The sequence below is a fragment of the Cygnus atratus genome, chromosome 2 (assembly GCF_013377495.2).
Source record: "Cygnus atratus isolate AKBS03 ecotype Queensland, Australia chromosome 2, CAtr_DNAZoo_HiC_assembly, whole genome shotgun sequence".
In the NCBI taxonomy this organism is placed as follows: Eukaryota; Metazoa; Chordata; class Aves; order Anseriformes; family Anatidae; genus Cygnus; species Cygnus atratus.
The window spans coordinates 137458791-137477553 of NC_066363.1; the positions used below are offsets into that span (position 1 = coordinate 137458791).

At 38.0% G+C, this 18763-nt stretch overlaps 1 protein-coding gene across 6 annotated transcripts in view; it reads left to right on the forward strand.

The window, feature by feature from the left end:
• The window catches only part of MATN2 (matrilin 2), a 69448-nt gene that overhangs the window by 10840 nt on the left and 39845 nt on the right, over nucleotides 1-18763 (forward strand). For all 6 annotated transcript variants that reach the window (XM_035546346.2, XM_035546347.2, XM_050709017.1 and 3 more), the window contains exons 3-4: nucleotides 10523-11092; nucleotides 14732-14854. In XM_035546346.2, the coding sequence (XP_035402239.1) occupies nucleotides 10523-11092; nucleotides 14732-14854 (693 nt within the window). The remainder of the gene's footprint in view (nucleotides 1-10522; nucleotides 11093-14731; nucleotides 14855-18763) is intronic.

Consider the following 18763-nt stretch of genomic DNA (forward strand, 5'->3'; position numbering starts at 1 on the left):
AGCAATTCAAGTTCAAGTAGTTTTTGTTTTTGTTGGGTGGAGGTCTCTGTTTCTAGGACTAGAATGAAGGATTGTGTGTTGTGAGTATTATAACATCAAAATAATTTTATTCATTTTTTTCTCTATTTTACCAATTTTTAAAACAAAAGTGCACTGCTGTGACAGGTATTTACTGGTAAAATACTAGTAGTGGCTATGTACAGGAGAAAAAGTCCTTGCTGCAGGAAACTGGCGATATAAATAAGCAAAATGGAACAGATGAAAAATTCTGTGGTATTATCCAAATAGAGATACAAGTATTTTGGGATCCAGCTTCAGGAAGATATATTTTTTTTGGCAGACATACACTCATTCTTCATAGAGCTGTTAATTGTCTTTTTAGGGCTAATAAACTATAGGAAGGAAATTCTAAGAAAGCTTTCAGAACGAATGAGCTATGTCTTTTCTGTGTTCTTATCCCCAGTCTTTCTGCTAAACCTCAATGTGTATTGGTTTCATTTTGTAGAACTTTACTGAGCTTATGATTTATTAGCCATAGTAATAATTCTAAACATTTCCATTAAAATCTGATGTCGTGTGTGCAATTGAACACAAAGCTTTTGGAACTCAGGGTGGCCTTTGAAAGTCAAACTGCTTTGAGTAGGTTTGACTTTTCACGCTTCTCTTTCCTTAAACCCTGAAACAAACTCCTGAGTATTTAAAACCTGTCAACTATGCTGATTTGATTGACTTCATGAACATTTTCCTAAATCATCCTTGCAGCGTATTAGTTGTAGAACATGAGTAGTTTGTTTAGAGAGAGAAAATATTTGTGTATTTCTCATATTCACAGAACATATATTACATTGTTGGAAAGCAATGTGTTAATGTAGGTGTATCTATGTTTGGAGTGGAGTGGTGTCCTGAAAGACCATGTGAAATAACAGAAAGAGATGGGATGGCCCATGGAAATCTGTCTTTTCTGAAGCAGAGAGCAGTCCCCTCTCCCTTTAAATGACATACAAATTAAAACCTACCTTCTCTTTCCTCTTATCAATAATTTGATCCTGAGTATTGGATCCTTTGGCTTATCCTGATACCTCAAAGGAAATTAATCTTTTTGATTCAGAATCTTCTAAGGGTTTTACGAGAGCTCTGAAGAGTTTTTACTTAGCTGTCTGATGAAATCATTGTTCCTGCTGAGTGCAGCTGTTTTGTTAGATTACACACAGATCAGTGAAAGCACAGTTTGCCAACTTAGTGTTGCTTTTTGGATACTAAAGAAAAGCAGATACTAAAGAAAAGCAGTAATGGGAATATAGCTGGCTACATGTTTTTAAATATAAAATGAAGTCTATTACATTAGCTAATTTCCTTCAGGTATAACTGAGATGGACTTCTGCACTTAAACGGACTGACTGGCCAAGCTCTCAATCAGTTGCTCAGAGAGGTGATCCCAGTACTGGGATTTCAAGGATGTGGTCTGAAGTCCACAGCACTTTTCAGCAGGTTCCAGGTTCAGAAGTGGCACATACCCAGTCCTTGCAAGATGCAGCTTTTTTGTGCTTGATGTGTGTCGGGGGAGGTGAGGAGGGGGAGCAGTGGTTATACTGCATCTTAGGCATTTATTGTAAAACAAAGCAAAGCAAAATGTCAGAACCATGCAAAACCCACAAGTTTTTTGGGGGTTGGCTTTTTTTGGTGAACTTTGTTCTTGTAATCAGGGCATATATTTCATGTCACATCATGGGCATATTTCTTTGGAGATCTCTGAAGTAGATGCATGGGAATAATTGAATAAGCTGTGGATTAATATTGTAAGCAATGACATTCCATCTGTTCCTTAGGAATATAAAACGTGCATCTACCTGTTTTTGAATATAACAAGTGAATGAAAAAGCTAATCTAGGGGCCATTTCTTTAAATGCTGCATGATACCAGAAGAAAGAAACTACAAGAGATTTACTATACTGCACAAAATTGAAACACAGGGAGGGGAAAGGAGGCCAAGAGGGAAATGTTCTTGGCCCCTGTTCAGTAGAAACTGCGGCTAAACTCAAGTGTCCTTGTCTGTGTTGAATTATATTTTGCAGCAAAATATATAATGATTTATCTCTTGGTTGTATGTATAGGGTTCCACTAATAATATGAGGGGAAGTAATTTGAAGTACACATGGCTCACTAAATTTATGAATCACTGCTAGTCTCTTAAAATTATTCCAAACATTCTTATATTCAACTTGGTTCATAAGCTTGTTTGTATGTAACTTCAGGGTTTGAAAGCATTATCCAGTTAACTTTTCTGGGTTAAATTTTAGCCACAAGTGAGAAGGGAAAATACATGATGAAAGTGTGTACAGTCTGTAAGGCTTCTGTGGAGTACAGAAAAGATTTCTGTGTAGTTTTGATTGAGTTTATTGGACATTTATACCCTCAGTGCTGGCCAGAAGTCTCTAAATCCTGCTAATGTGGACTGCTGAACCACGTGATAGCAGCTGTAGGAATCTCATTCACAGCCTCAACATGTGTGTTCATGTAATTTCTTCACATAAATGCAACCCTGCCAAGTTTTTTTGTCCTCAAAGACGTTAAGCAGGGTCATTGCAACTGAAGTCTGCATTGCAATTGAAGGTAGGATTGTGCCATGATAACTGCAGCATGTTCCTGACAAGCTACGCTGATATATCTGGGGAAATCAAAACTATTCCTGGTTATAGATAAAGACAGGAAGAGGTTGTGAATTACATCTTCTGAATTATCACATATTCAGTTGCATTTTAACTAAAATCCTTCTCTAATTAAAAGGTAACTAAACTTTTATAAGGATATAAGGTATTCAAGTACATACAGTTTAGACTCTTGCTAATCAAATCATAAAATTGACGTTTAAATATAGGTTATGTTACTTGGAAAATGAGAGCAAAGCATTTTATAGTCTGCAAAATCACTTGTTTCTTCCTTCTGGGTAGTGTAGGTACAATCAGTGTGCTGTAGTGGAATATTAGCAATCCCATGCTTTACTTTCCAGTAGTGATAGCTGGGAGGTCTCCTGTGCCCTTTATGCCAAGGCTTCAAGCTTCAACTTTCATCTTAATATCTCAGCTGTCAGCCTCTTCCCAGCAACAGCTGGTATCTGTTATCTACCTGGTCTGAAACAGCAGCAGGAATTTCACATGCCCAGACCCTGGTCTGAAGCAGCAGCAGAAGTTTAATTTGCCCAGACCCCTCCACTCTTTAGGCTCCTGAGATTTGTTGGCAGTGAAAGGCCCTCTCCTCTCTCTGTGGCTCTCAGGCTTTGTGATCTGCCTTGTGGCTTAGCCTCCCAAAACCCAAATAGGAGTCTTGGAGTCTGGGAAAGCAACAAGTGAGTGGTGACCGTACCCCTGCCTGGGTAGTTGTTCCTGCAGAAGTTTTTATCCCTAAAACTGCCCAACTAATGAGCCTTGTGGGCTAGCTGGGGCTGTGACAGGCTTCAGGGATTTGTGTCCTGAGCCTGCTCATGTGCAGCCAGCTGTTAGGGAGATCAGAAAGCCTGGCTTCTGATTTGCGTTAGCAATTCTTAGTCACATAACGATGTTGTGCTTGCCAACTGTTGTATTTGGATTTCACAGTTAATTTTTTAAGTCATTTATAAAATAGCATTCAAATTTCAGCCATTTAAAGAGCAATTCAGTAATTAATTTTGTATGTGATATTGGATTTCTAGTAGCACAAGGAATTTTCAATTTTTTCTGCAATAATTCTGTATTGCATAAGTATAATGTATAAGATTTCCTCTGTATAGTTATTTCCTCAAAGCCTTTACATTTCTCACTATCTCCTTCCTTTTTCCTGTCTTCTTTGTTTCATTTTCTTATGCTCTTATCTTTTTTCCATTTTTTTTCTTTTCCCTTTTCCCTTTTCCCTTTTTTCTTTTCTTTTTTTTTTTTTAAAGTGATTTGTAAATTTTCCATATGGAGGAAAGAATATCTGTTGCTACAGAAAAAAACTGAGTCATGTACCAAGCTGCAAATGCTCTTTGTATTTCTGAAATTTTGTTACAACCCCCACAAATTACTGTGAAATGCCACTTCTGCTTGAAAAAAGAGTTTGTCCTGACAATAATTTGCAGAGTAAAATAACAGACTCCATTTTATTACATATATTCTCAAAGAGTTCAAAGCCTCTTTTGCATATTTTATCTGGAAGGAAGATCAGGCCAAAAAAAGAACACTGAATGTTCAAAAGTGTGGTGTTGTTGGCTTCAGTGTGGGTACTTCAGCTTAATAATTAAAACAAACAAAAAAAAACCAACAAACAAAAAAAAACCCACAACAAAACCCACATATGTGCAAAATTAACTTGAAAAGCCTGGAAACAACATTTGCATAACCTAAGGGATAGCTCATTTTACAGGCGTGTGTGGGTAATCAGACAGTATTGTGGCTGAAGAGGGGGATTTGCTCTTTAAAATGCTTTGGAAGCTGGAGAAGACCTTATTTAAGTACTGCTGAAGTGGTAGGACTAATGATTTGTCGGTGGGTATGATGTCCTATGCATTTTTGGGTGTAGTGCCAATGATACTGCTATATGGCCGTATCCCGTGGTGCTGTTTCTGAAGCTATTCTGGAAGAGCCTAGTACTTAAACTGTTACCAATGGATAGAAATATGTGGTGTCAAGTCAGCTGATCAATGAGTAATGTCGAGGTTGCTAACAGCTTTCCCCATAAACAAAGACACAAGTGGCTTAAAAAAAGTATGGGTAGGAGTTTTAAAAATATTATGCTAATGTCCTGAAAGGAGGACAGCACAAACTTATTAGTCAACTCTTTCCACTGAATTTTTGACACTGCTACTAACAGCTATTTACTTGTTCTGTCTGTTCCTTCTGTAGTAATTTCTGTGTCCCTTGAGTGGCATCCAAGGTAGCTGGGGCAAGATAGAAGTTTCAGATCTTCGAGGAGAAAGATATGAAGATCTCCTATAAAGCCGCCTTTTTTGTGTTGGTTAGGATGGATTTGTTGTTTCACAGATTTGTGCAGGAAACAACAGTCGCAGGCAGAGTAAATGCCTCCAGGTTGTCTGGATTCAAAGTGGCATTACCTCTGTGTACCACAAGGCTTCTCCATCATGTCTCAGAAAATGAATTCCTCATTTTTTATGTGTACGAGCTACACTCAGCTGAGAGCATACAACATTTGATGCTGGTAGGATGCAGTAGGTAGAAGTTGATGCTGTTGGGACTGACATAGGGATACCAGGGTGTTTCATCTCTCTGTCCTGGTGTTCCCCTGCTGCAAAGGAAAGCAACCCCAGTTCTCTGTCCCTGGTCCTTCTGGCTATGAAAGCAGGGAACCAACATTTTCCATCTCAGAAACGATAAAATCTGTAAGAAGAACTGAGAAGCTTGAGAACATCCCTACAACATACTTTAGTTTCATACCAGAGGCAGCACCAGTCTCAGTAAAGAAATGGAGTTGTATTAGGAGTCAGTCTGGGACTTGAGTTAGAGAGTCTTTATGCTAATAATGACCTTGTTACTTTGGAAAAGATGACAGGGAAGTAATATAAATAGTGAGGTGAAAGGAGAGCAAGGTAATGCAACTCCTGCTGTGACTGGTAGTAGAGAACTTGCATGTGGAAGGAAATGGAAAAGTGTGGATAAGAGCCTACTGCTGTACAGTTCTCCCAGAAATTTTGGAAGTTCCAGAAAGATTTTGTCAGAGGCAACAAAGAGATTTCTGGAGGCTGTGTTCCATTTAGAGAGCGCTCCCAGATGAAGAAATTTGTAAGGAGGAGTGGGTGAGCTGCCAAACTCACAATGAATCTTTGGGTTGGAGCCAGAGGCCAGTGAGTTTGGGAAACATCTCAGAGCAAGGATGGGGCCAGGGAGTATGGGGGCAGGTCTTGGACCCGTGGTCTGTCCCACAGCTGGGAAGAGGTGGAGTCACCTGCAGGACCAAGTGCAGCACATACATGTGCCAGGTAAGGGGTACCGAGCAGTTCCCGGCACCTACTTCAGGAGCTAGGGATGGTTATATCTGAAATCCACCAAACCACCCTTTTTCATGTCTTTCGATGAGAATGAGAAAAGAGGTGGAAGTAAGCTTGCAGAAAGTATCTCACTAGAGCCAAGAAGTGCTTGGAATTATTGCTATTTTTCATTTATTCCTGGCAACAGCCACAAAATATGTTTTCCAAACAGGAACAATGTTAAATTTACTGCTGTGTGCTTCATGCTTGAGTTTTGCTAATGAAGCTACTGCACTTTCCTAGAAGGTGTATGTAGACAATAGGTACGTATGCCTTTCTTCCCATCAGAGTGTCTTACACCCGGTGTATGTATGAAAGAATTGCAAATTTGAGTATTGTGTGCTTGCTCAATTGTACAATGAGAAGGTCAAACCTTCTGATTGAACTGAGAAATCTTTTGGAAATATCTGTACCTGTCAAACCCGATCTTTCTGGCTGGATACTCAGCCAGGGAAAACCACAATTGTGGAACTTTAAGAAGAAATAATTGATACCATCAGGTTCATGCATTTTGCAACAAATTTGGTAAGAGTTGTACCAAGGTTTGTAAAGAAAGAAGTTGTAAAGAAAGAAAGTTTTGTAAGAAGAAGTTTTGTAAAGAAAGAAAGGCAAGTAAGGTTGAGGGACAATGAAATAATAAAATGACAAAGAAAGAAATGAAATTTAGGAAGAAGTTTTATAATGTGCTAGCTGGGAGAATAGTCTTCTGTTATTTAATTGAGTGAAGACTTCGGTTCTGTTATTCAGATAAAGATAAAAATCTAAAAATAAACCTTGTTGTTGCTGGCAATCTCACGCAACATGTAATTTTTGTATCTACATCATGGTAGAGTGAGCTAAGAAACAAACTATTGAATCTTAAAATTGTCACTAATGCATTGCCTGCTCAGGCAATAATTTGTCTATGATCTCATTTTTTCTTAGGTGATCTCATCTTTCCTTTTGCTTAAATTGTCTTAGTCTATAGCAAAAGTCTTCATGGAACTAGTATTTACTTGTTATAAATTACTTTTTCAGTGTCTAAATATCTTAACACTGGTGTAGTATTTACCAAATGGAGTAATTAAGGAATTGTAAAGATGTAGGACAACAACAGAACATAAATAACTTCATTTTAAACAATCTTTTCAAGGGAGACAGCTTGCAAAAACTGTTGAAAAAAATTATCATCTAAAACTTGGATCCTTTGAGTGTGTTCAGCTTGAATATCCCAAAATGGAAATGTTTGAGGATACCGATAAATTAAATAATGCCAAGGGACATTTTTGGGCATTGGGACTCCACCATTATTATTGTTAAATTTTTAGAGCTGTCTCTGGCCCATGTTGATTTGCACTCCCCAAGCAACTTCTGTGCCTGATGCAGAGGATATGGGGGGCAGGGGTTATTCCCAGTAGGCAGTTTGCATGGAGCCACTCTGTTTTAGTGGGAAGGTGAATTTAATGCTTTGAATGTGGGGCAGCTGACCTCTGAGCTTAGTTTCGATTACTGAAAGTAACTCAATAAAATTTTCAGCTTTAGAAATATGAAGTACTCTTTTGAGCTGTACTTTATGAATCTATCTCTAGTTGGAACCCAGCTGGATTCTTCCAGGGAGAACCAAAATGTCCTTGCATTGTTCATTTGGCGGAGGTGGCATCACAGTAACTGTCATTTTTAGAGAAACTGGGTATTGAGCAGAGGAGGAGAACATGTTTACTCTTGACCTGACCTTTCCTTTCCTGGCCTTGCCTTGCCTTTGGATAATATATCTCACATTTTGAGGCTTTTTTTTTTTTTTTAACTTCTGTGTTGGCAATACAAAAACTGTGCTGACTTAGATATAGGTTTCTGGATGAGTAGCTGTTCTCAATGAATGTGTCACTGCTCGTAAGCATTGTAGAAGGGAGTTACTTTGTGGTTTGAAGACGTTTGCCAAACTTCTGAGAAAGTTCTCTGTTTAAACTTAAGAGCTGGTAGGAGGAAGAAGTTATAGTTTGCAGGGCAAGTGCAAAACCATGGAACTGCTTAAAGGGCATCACTGATAGTTTATCTGAGGGGATGAGTGTTCAGATCTGTTAGCCATTACTGATTGCCACTCAAAAATACCACCCAGAAAAATTGCCACCTCAAAATACCACCCAGCTGGAGTTTTGCTTAGTAAAAGGGTTATTCTTTATATTTCATGGAACCCAGCTGAATCAACATTAATAATTACAAGTTTGTTAAAAATCCCCAGAAGGCAAAGACTTTAATTTTTTTTATTTGTTTATTTTGAAATGTTTGGCATTTCTATAGATAGAATTTTTCTATTGAAAGTGGTTTTGAAATATACTATATTACATTCTTCTGCATATCTAATGTAGCACAATGAGGGGTATTTCTGGTAGTACTATCTACTAGTGCTCTCCAGGTTTCTTCCCACCAAGATTCATTCCTGACTTCAAAATCAGGAACTGAGTCTCTTCAGACTGGGATCCGAATCTATACATTCAAATTAAAAATCCACCCTAAAATTCAAAAAAATTCAACGGCAAGGCTTGTGTTTTGAAATAGCAGTCATTTTGCCCTCCTCTTTCATTCCCCTCATAGGCACACACACATTCTTGGCCTTCTTTCTGAATCTTTCTCTCCCCTTGCCCTGCTCCATCAAGTCTCATCTTAGTGTTACTTTTGTATTATAACTGTACTGGGATATCTCATATTAGTAAAAATAATAATTAGATATGGCATTGATCTACTAGGTCGGAAAACAGTTAATGTGTCAAGATATATGTATTCCATCAGAACTGGGATTTTTATTTTTCTGCTCAGTTTGGCTTGCATTCAACATGCTCTGATTTTGAAAGACTAAGCAACTCGAGCATATTCCTGCACTTATGAATAAAGCCACACTGTAGACTGCAGAGAAATAAATCCAAGCAGTCATTTTTATGTCATCAAAGAGCATTTTCATTCTGTGCCCACAAATGTTCTTGGTAATCTATGAAAGAGGCTTCTGAGCTAACAAGTGAGAATAGGCATCTTTCTCACCCCTTTCGTTGGCAGCGATACATGGTTAACATTCATCAGCAGTCACAATTGAGCTCGTGTAAAGGCTTGTGGAGAGGCAGATGTTGTTCCAATTGAGTCTTTGATTGGCCCACTTGTACTTGTGCTGTATGACACGGCCTTTAATTATACAATCAAATAACTACTTTTTCCACAGGGCATCTGCCTCACTCAGCGCACAAGATGGGTAAGAGTGTTCTGGGAATTGAATTGGGTTTGGCAGGGAGGGATGCTCCTGGTTAAGAGCACCTCAGCTTAGTAAGGTGAGGATGCTACTGCAGTTTGGTGAGTTTTCTCACTTCCTGTAATCTTTCTATTAAACCTCAATTCATTTCATATCACCATCATCCCAGGAAGTCTTTTAAAGTCCTTTTAAATTTCTACCATACACAGCCTCCTGTGGCAAGGCTCATAGCTCACGTCCCTCTGCTTGCCATAAGCCTGCCATGTGCTGGCTTTCTGTATAGGAAAAGCCAGTGAACAGCCAGTCCTTATCCATTCTCATCCTGCAACTCGCATATGTCAGCAATGGATGCTGAGCAGAAGCCAGGGGGTGTACCCAGGGCCTTGGAAAGCTTGTAGCATGCCCAGAAGGGGCAGCCTTCGTTTCTGCTGTTACGCACAATAGCTTCATCTGCCTCTCTGTGCAGTTATCATAGACATACCTTGTGGTATTTCAGCTTCAGTGGCTCTTGGAAAAAAAGGCTGTGTTGATGACTGAAACAGAAAATTTCAGGAAGTGTACGAGCGGTCTTTTTTCCAAGTCAAACGCCATTGTAGAAAACTGGATTTTGTCTTTGGTGCAGCCACAGAATTTCAGTGTGATGCTGAGCTAGTCCAATAGACTCGACTTTTCCCAGATGGCCATTAATTATGTGTTTGAAATCATGGGGTTTGATTTGCAGAAGTGCTGAGCACTCACAGCTGCAGTTGACGTCATTGAGAGCTGTACTTTGTACATGCAAATTGCTCCTTAGTGCCAAGTTCCCTGAAAAATCAGCTCCTTCACGTCTTGGATCAGCCACTCCAATTAACAGATGCTTTTGACCTGGATTTCTCTGTGTCTGTTTCTTTGTTTTTAACAAAGGACTAATACCACCTTGTGTCATCGGAGTGCTATCCCGTTAGGATTTCTCAGTTCTCAGGCACTACAACAGCAAGCATCAAAGTGCAGCCCACTAGAATAATAACTATGTAATTCAGAGAGGGTTTCCATCCTGCATGGAGTATGAGGTCAAAGTCTCAACAGCGCCCGTTCTGAGCACTGATCTCATGAAAATAATATACTCATCAAGTAACAGGCAGCTACTGCTATTCACCAGAGACCAAATTCAGATTGCCCAAGTAGCTTTAGTTATGGCATCTCCTATTTTTTCCGTATTTTGCCAACATTTGTCAGGGTATTTGTTTAGACAGCATGTTTAGCTTGACCTGAAGTGTCAATCTGATCTGCATTTCAGAATTCTTGTAAAGAATTGTTGTTTTCATTTTGTCCTCTAGAAAATACTTGTAACAGAAAACGTCTGGATCTCGTCTTCATCATTGACAGTTCTCGTAGCGTACGTCCTTACGACTTCGAAAAAGTGAAGGAGTTCATTTTAACCATCTTGCAGTTCCTGGACATCAGTCCTGATGCCACCCGAGTGGGCCTGATTCAGTACGGCAGCACTGTCAAACACGAGTTCTCTCTGAAGACCTTCAGGAGGAAGCAGGAGATCGAGAGAGCAGTGAAGAGAATGATGCACCTGGCGACTGGCACCATGACTGGGCTGGCTATTCAGTACGCCGTCAACATCGCGTTTTCAGAGTCAGAAGGGGCTCGACCTCTGAGCCAGAACGTGCCTCGCATTATCATGATAGTGACAGATGGGCGACCGCAAGATCCAGTGGCAGAGATTGCTGCGAAAGCTCGCAACTCAGGAATCCTGATTTTTGCTATTGGAGTGGGAAGAGTGGACATGAACACGCTGAAGTCCATTGGGAGTGAACCGCATGAAGAGCACGTATTTCTGGTTGCTAATTTCAGTCAGATTGAAACACTGACCTCCGCCTTCCAGACTAAAATTTGTGGTAAGGCTTTTGTACGTAGGTTTGAATGCATAGATGAAAAAAAAAAAAAAAGGAAAAAATAAAAGTCATGCATTTTCATTTTTTTGTCCTGTGGAAGCTATTCTCTTAGAATATATATGCTGAAAAGAAAGGGAGGGTAGCTAGACAACATTCAGAACAACAATCATACATATGGGGAAAAGCTAATTCTACTGCTACTTGCCACAAAATGTGATGTAATTCCTAACGGTCATAAGCAGCGAGGCAAACACACATACCATGATTTTCCTATTCGTTGCATAACAGCAGTTAGTTTACAATCCTCTGCTATTTGAGCATTAGATAAGTTGTTTCATCTATTGATTTTAACTGTGGTTTCACTTAGTATTGAAGCTTCAAGCTGATAAACATTGGTTTTTGGTTATTACAAAAAAATCTGTGGAGTTCATGTTATTCCTCTTCCAAAGCTTATGTATTAATTATATACAAAGTTATCTCTGAGCATGCCTTGTCACTGGAAGTGAGAGACAGAGATATGATAAGATTTTTATTCCATCCATTTTAAATACAGAAATTTAGGAAAAACCTTTACCATGATATTATTCATTCATACCATAAAGTAAATAATATTTTAATAGGTGTTAATTTACAATAGAGAAATCACTTCCATCTGTAATTCCCTGATACAAAATTACCTTTTACAAATATTTTGGCATATATAATTAATTTTATTCTAATCTTTGTACTTAATATAATGGCATGAAATGGAGGCATTTTCAGCAGAGTCCAGGGAAAGAATGCATGGTGAGACTGAATGCTCACTCATCTCTTATTTTGCCTTTGCCAGGAAAGAACTGAGGCTTATTGTCAGGATAGGCTGGAGAATTTTCCTTACTTGGTCTTTTCCAAAACTGTTTCAAAGAGCAATAGAGCTCCAGATGAACTGTATCAGCACAGAACATCATCACAGACATTCATCAGATAATAGATTTTTTCCTGTTTCTTCCTTGCCGTGGTATTAGCTGGCATAGTAAAATACATTTAAAAACCAAGAGAGAGTAAACTAAACACGGATTGAGAGTTTAAATGGAATGAACAGCAAATGCTACAAAACTCCATTTTATGGGATTTTTAATAGCACTTTAGAAATGAATCCAGTACAAGTACTACTTAATCTTTTTCTGACTAGGCAGTACCCAGTAAATGTATTAAAGTTTTATAGTTCATCTTTAATCCAAATACACGTGATCCTCAATAAAACCATCCCCCTGCAGATGGAGGAGTATGGAGGTGACAAGGATTGCTGCTGCCTCCTTTACTCAGTGAATGCCTCCACACCATTTGCTGTTTCAGGAGCTGAAGGTGAGATCCAAAAAAAAAAAAAAGAAACTAAGGAACTAAACATCAGATAGGATCCTTAATGTCTTGTTGAGTGTGGGCTGTGAAGCAGCATTCAGCTGTCTAAATTTGAAGAGAGAATCTAAGCATCTCATAGCCTGGAACACCTAGGTTCGTCCCAGGAAATGGGGTTAGCTTTTAAAAGTTCTCCCTGCTGTGGACCTAGAGGGATTATCATTGTAGCTGAGTCAAACATCTGGACACCTTGCTTCTTTCCTAGAGCAATCAAGCCACCCCTCTCTGGTCAAGTCTCCCGGCACGCAGTCTCCTAGGCTTCATGCCTTGGGAAGAGAACTTGACTCCTGATTACTCTTTGGGTCTGGGTTGCCGTAGCATCTGTGGGAATGTGCCTTCATGTTTCCCATGAAGATAAGAGAAGAACTTGGCCAAGTGATGAAGCTCAGTGGACAAAATAAAAAGTAAACTGAATTAACCACTGTTTCCCGTGGATAGCAGAGATGTCCCAGACCTTAGCAACTAAATTCTCAGAAGAATCCATTTAAGCTGACTGGGCTTCATCCCCTGCTAAGTCAGACTGCAGTTGCTGCCTCTGGCTCCTAAAGATTCAGTGGTGTCAGATATAGCAGTTGAGACCAGGGGATCCCGGGGGCCCCTTTTTATTTCCATGCAGCAAGGTAAAGGAGAAGGAAGCAGTATCCTGGGAAATCAGAGGTATGAGGAATGAGACAAGAGTTGGAAACTCAGAATGGAAATAGAAGAGGGGACAGAATCCAGGAATGGAGATGTAGAATGAATAAAAGAAGAGTGAGAAAGACACAGAAGTCAGGCTGGAGTCATCAGGAGCAAATAGTCTTTATTATTCTCCTGAAAAGTGGATAATGGTGTCATCCCAATTTCACACTGGAGGAATGGAGGCACAGAAACAGGGCTAAAACTATCAAGATCATCCACTAACTTTAAATCTTTGACTCAGTGCATTCAATGGTCTGATTTTCTAGAGCATTTAGCATTTTAACATAATAGAATATATGCTTCCTACATACCCTTCACTTGCAGCTGAGAGAGGTCCAGCAGCTTTGTATTTACACAGATAAAATACTTGAGGAATTTTGTTATGGCAGGATATGAAGAGTTCAAAAAAAGCTGATTGGGAGATTTGGCAATTGTGGTGGTTTGTATATTAGTAATAAATGCATAACTCTGACAACCATTCCCAAGACTGGATACATAGCATGTATCTCAAAAAAAACACTTTTTTTTTTTTTCATAAGTTCCACACGTACCACATGTTATTTTTTAGGCTTCTGTTGTAGCTACTAGATTACCATTGAATATCTATTCCATAAATTTTGATGTTTGTCAACCTAGCACAACAAGGAGCACATCAATCCCCAACTGTTATTGAGCAGAATATATTATTTTCCTCACATTGTTCTCTGAGAAGTAATTCACCTGCTCATTATAGGAATGACATATGAGCAGTGCTCTAGCAGAAGGAAAACATCAGTGAGATTTAGTAATTCCCCAAGAAGTGCTGATATGGGGAAAAATAGTTAAGTAATGAATTTGACAGAATGGGCTCACTATTCTTGTTTTTTCTTCTTCTTCCTGTCTCAGTCTGTTGCATTTTACTAGTTGCTATTAGAGACATAAAATATAAACAGATAAAAAAATAGAGTCAGGAAGAGTTATACTCTAGCATGTAGCTCAGCTCAGCTCCTCCTTACCGAGTCTTGGAGATGCTTCACCTCGTTATAGTCATACATTGCCCATACATTCCTCAAAATTAATAACTAAGCAAGCAAGATTCTTCATTGAGTTTTTTTCCAGTCATTCTTCTTTAGTATTGTGCTGTGGGGTTATTTTCTTCATTCAGGAAATTAAATGTTCTCTAGAACAGTTTGTACTTAAGTTACACTTATTTTCTAAATTTGAATGTGGTAGGTTTGTTTCATTGTTTTCAGGGAACCACCAAGTAATTAGTGTTTCCAGATACTCTGTTGTAATTTTTTTGGTTTGTTTATATCTCCATTCCACATGTAATTTCATGTCCAAAATCATGCCACCAACATCAGCTAGACAGCTAATATATAAATTCCTATTTTTGTTAGGAATAGACGTATAATACTGTTTGGTAAACCTACACTCAAATGTAAGCTTAAGCTTTCATTTTTGTGTTGACTGTTGAAATTTAATTTGAAATTTTTAAATGGCTTTGGTAAAGCTTTTTAAACCATATATTATTTAGTTGTGACAAGCAGTTAATAACCTCTTACTTTACCTCTTACTCTTTTCTTTCAGTTCCCCATATGTGCAGTATAGTTGAACATCGCTGTGATCACTTCTGCATAAACACCCCCGGCTCCTATGAATGCAGATGTAAACAAGGATACATCCTGAATGCTGACCAGAAAACTTGCAGCAGTATGTTATCTTTTTAACTTTTCTCTCTCGTACTCCCAAAAAGCACTTAACATCCCATGCTCTTTGAGCTGGGCTCATAAAGAAGGACTGAGCTCAGTATGTAATTAATGCTAATCATTGCAAAGAGTCCAAAAATGTAAAGTTGTATTTCTTTTGCTTTTTTTTTTTTTTTGTAAATGAAGTTTTCATAAGCCTTTACAAAATACATCAAGCTAATTTTTATACATGACTCTGCAGAAGTAAACTGTAACTACATGAAGTTGCTTTTGAAATTTATTGGTGCAATAAGATCAAGAATGAAACAACAGTCAAAGAAGGAACTGTTTCATCATCCCACATGAAGTGAGTCAAACTAATTTAAGATAGCAACCAATATTAAGTGGTACAGAAAGGTGGAATAACCCCCATACTAGAGAACTGGGAAATAACGTGTCATTCTGGAAAATTCTTCCTAACCTCTGCTTGAAGTCTAGCCTTAGGACCTTTACAAAAATAGTTTCAAAAGTCTTGCTTATGCTCTCATATTCTTCTTTAAAAAGATCAACTTTTTCAAGTTTAAGTAATTGGCTTTAACTATAGTTTATAGTAACGAGCTGTACTTCAGTTTAATTCTGATCTTTGTAAGCAGTATTTCTTTTGTCCATTTTGACTTGCTTCCTAGTAATTAACAGCAGACTACATAAGATGGGTGTGACAAATTTATTTCTGTATCCACCATTATTTTAAAGCAATTGTGGGATACTGTTTTTTACCACTTAGGGAAAATGCACTTACAGTTTCTTACCCCACAACACTCCATGGATTCAAGCCAAATTTGCCAAACTGATTTTAGCCAGAAGAATAATTTTGGAAAATGTTTTTTCAAAAAGCTGGAGGAAACTGTCATGGTGAGAGCATAGTATGTCCCCATCATCGTAGATAATTTAGTAGTGAGGTGAAGCATGCAGGCTCAAATCCTGTTCTTGTGTTTGGAACTCATATGTTCAGCATCTTAAATAATCAGCTAGTTTGGGATTGGAGTTTTTTTTGTTTTGTTTTGTTTTTTTGTCTCCCTTGTTTAGTGTTGTATTTTACATCAAATACTTAATGACCACTGAAACAATGGGAGTGTGTTAGTATCTGGGAGGACTCTGCTGCTTGAAGATTAGAGTCCTTACATCTGCAACAGGACACAGTTTCAGTCAGAGCCTTGGCAAACAGAAATGGGGACAAAAGGATGTCAGCGCTGGAGTGATGTGGGCATTTTTGCCAGTGTGTGGGAGCGTGTTCAGACCCCTTGAGCCCAATAGGACATTCCTTTTGAATTGTTCACCTCCCATGCTGTTGAGCTATGGGATGAGCTAGATTTAAGAATCTTTGTTTTCATTGCCTTTCTTACCAGCATCCCTTACTAAATTACTAAATGCAGACATTTGTCATATGCATGTGTGAATTATAGAGGAATGCTTAGTATTAAATTTAACACTTTATTCCAGGTTTTGTGTCCTCAAGAAGAAGAAAAAAAAATCAATCTGAAATATATTCTAATTATTACTTGGTTTAGCAGCTAAGCCAAGACAAGAACAGTGACAAGAACAACTTTTAACACAGCCTATTCTCTATGCTTCTGCACATTTGTTGTAGCTCTCCCAAAAAGGGGTGGTCAGAATCCCAAATGAGGCCTTCAACTATGTAATCACATTTCAATAATATTCCCTAGCCTCTTCTTTCCTTTGTTTCCTTTTAAAATGCTTCTCATGCAAAACTTTTGTATCCTATAAACCTTTCTTTTAAACCCTCCTTATGCCCTTGATTTTCTTGTATCAAAGAATTTTAAGGAAGAATTCTTCTGCTTTCAATTTTCTGGAATTTATTTTAAATACAAAATTTATCTTTTTGAATTTTCTCTTACAAATTTTTTCCTATCTTCACCCCTAACGTCACCTTGGACAATTGAATTTCAAGAATAATACTGGGGGAAAAAAAAAAAAAAAAAAAAAAAAAAAACAGGAGAATCAATTAGATATAAATAATGGAGAAAAATTGAGAATTTTAATTGTAAATATGAAAAAATGTTTATTGTGTCTTCTGGTTTGTTGTGTTATATTTCCATAGTTTTTATCAGCCAGTAGTTCAGCTTTTGTTCATTGCACTGCTTCATGTTACAGATTAATTTCCAAGAGAGTTTTGGAATTGTGTGTGGTCTTCCTACTGGTGACCCATGCACAGTAGCCCCCGATGTGTTGCTTTATACACTTTTTCAAATTCCAGTGCTTCATTACTTTACTTTTTTTTTTCTTTTCTTTTCTTTTTTTAAGTTACGACTCAGTCTTACTTTACTTTTCCCTGGTTACCTATCGCACATGATATGTTTAACTATGTACTCGTTTTGAGTAGGTTTGAGTTTCCTAAATGTGGAAAGGACATGAGTCATTCAATGTGTTTGCAGCCTACTTCTAATGGATATTTTTCCATGCCACCAAACTATAAGCTAATTTCAACAATAGTGTACTGGACATCTAATATTGAGAGCCATCAAACTGACCATAAATGTTCTAGGATGCTGCAGATCATTGACGAAGGAGGGAGATGATGTGGTAGCAGTCTACCAAGGTCAGACCATTACATCTGAAAAGTCCCCAGAGAGGTAACAGCATTGATGAGCGAAGGGGAACAAAGCTAGACAACCTGGAGAGCTTATTTCTAGAGGGAAGCTGGAGAATGGCGATGGAAAAACCCCCAGTCTGTGACCATTTTAGTTACTTTCATTGGCTGCTGATTTTTCGCCCGTGCAAAGAGACAGCATGTTCCTCACTGGACCTCTAAGTAAAATAAATCTTCATTATATTTATGTTTAGTGCAGTACATGGTCAACATACAACAGATGTATTTATCTAACTTTTGGATGCACTTGTCAACTTGTTCATGAACAAATAGTTTCCTTACATATACATTTTATCACTTGCTAAATTAAGCAACACATAAAAGATGACTGCTATGGAACTAAAGACATACTCCTTTCATTTTTCTGAACCTTTTTTTTTTTTTCAAATGTTGTGAGAGTACATCATATCAGTATTCAGTTCTTAAAAGCCCTTAACCAAATGGCTTAAATCAGCAATGAATTAACAAGTTTGCTTCAGGTTGGAAAAGGTTGCACTTGTCTTTTGAATGGATGGTAGTTTTGTGCCATAATGCATTTCAGTGTTCCTTTGAAGGAGAAAAAAAATGCTATATTTGTGATTTGTTGCCTTCCACATGAAAATAAAAATAAATAAATAAAGAAAGAAAGAAAGCAACTCAGCTATCTTCCAAAACAAAGCCAGGAAAAAAAATATTCCTTTGTTCAACTTAAAATATTCTTTATTTATGTCATTTAGCTGGTTTTGCATTCATGCAAAGGATGGAAATCATTAACATGGTTTTACATCCATGCAAAGGATGAAAACCTACTATTGCTCCTTTTACCAACTCTCATCTAAATTGTCTAGAGAAGAGTGGTTGTGTCAGATAATGGCTGTTCTGTACTCATTACACTGTTCATGTAATTTAATCTCTTTCATTCTTCTCTAGATATACTCAGATCTTATACTAATACACAGAGTAGTACAAAAGAGCAAATGTGGCTGAAAAAAATTATTTGTAGAGTTTATATTGGAACAAGAGAGTTAAACAACTGTTTATGCTGTTCATCATGCCGCATGATATGAAGCAGAGCACTATAAAAGAAAATTCATATTTGCTTGGCTAGTTTCCTTAAATGTGTTCCAAAAGCCTTTTTTTGCAGCTGTAAATGATAACTATGTGTTGAGCAGTCTCCGGGCCTGATCCTGAACACCATAAAGTACTCTGTTTTCCAGAGGTTTCACTGGTGAAACTTGGGGTTCTCAGAAAGCTTCAGTCTATTGTAAAGAAAGCCAAATGTGCTTC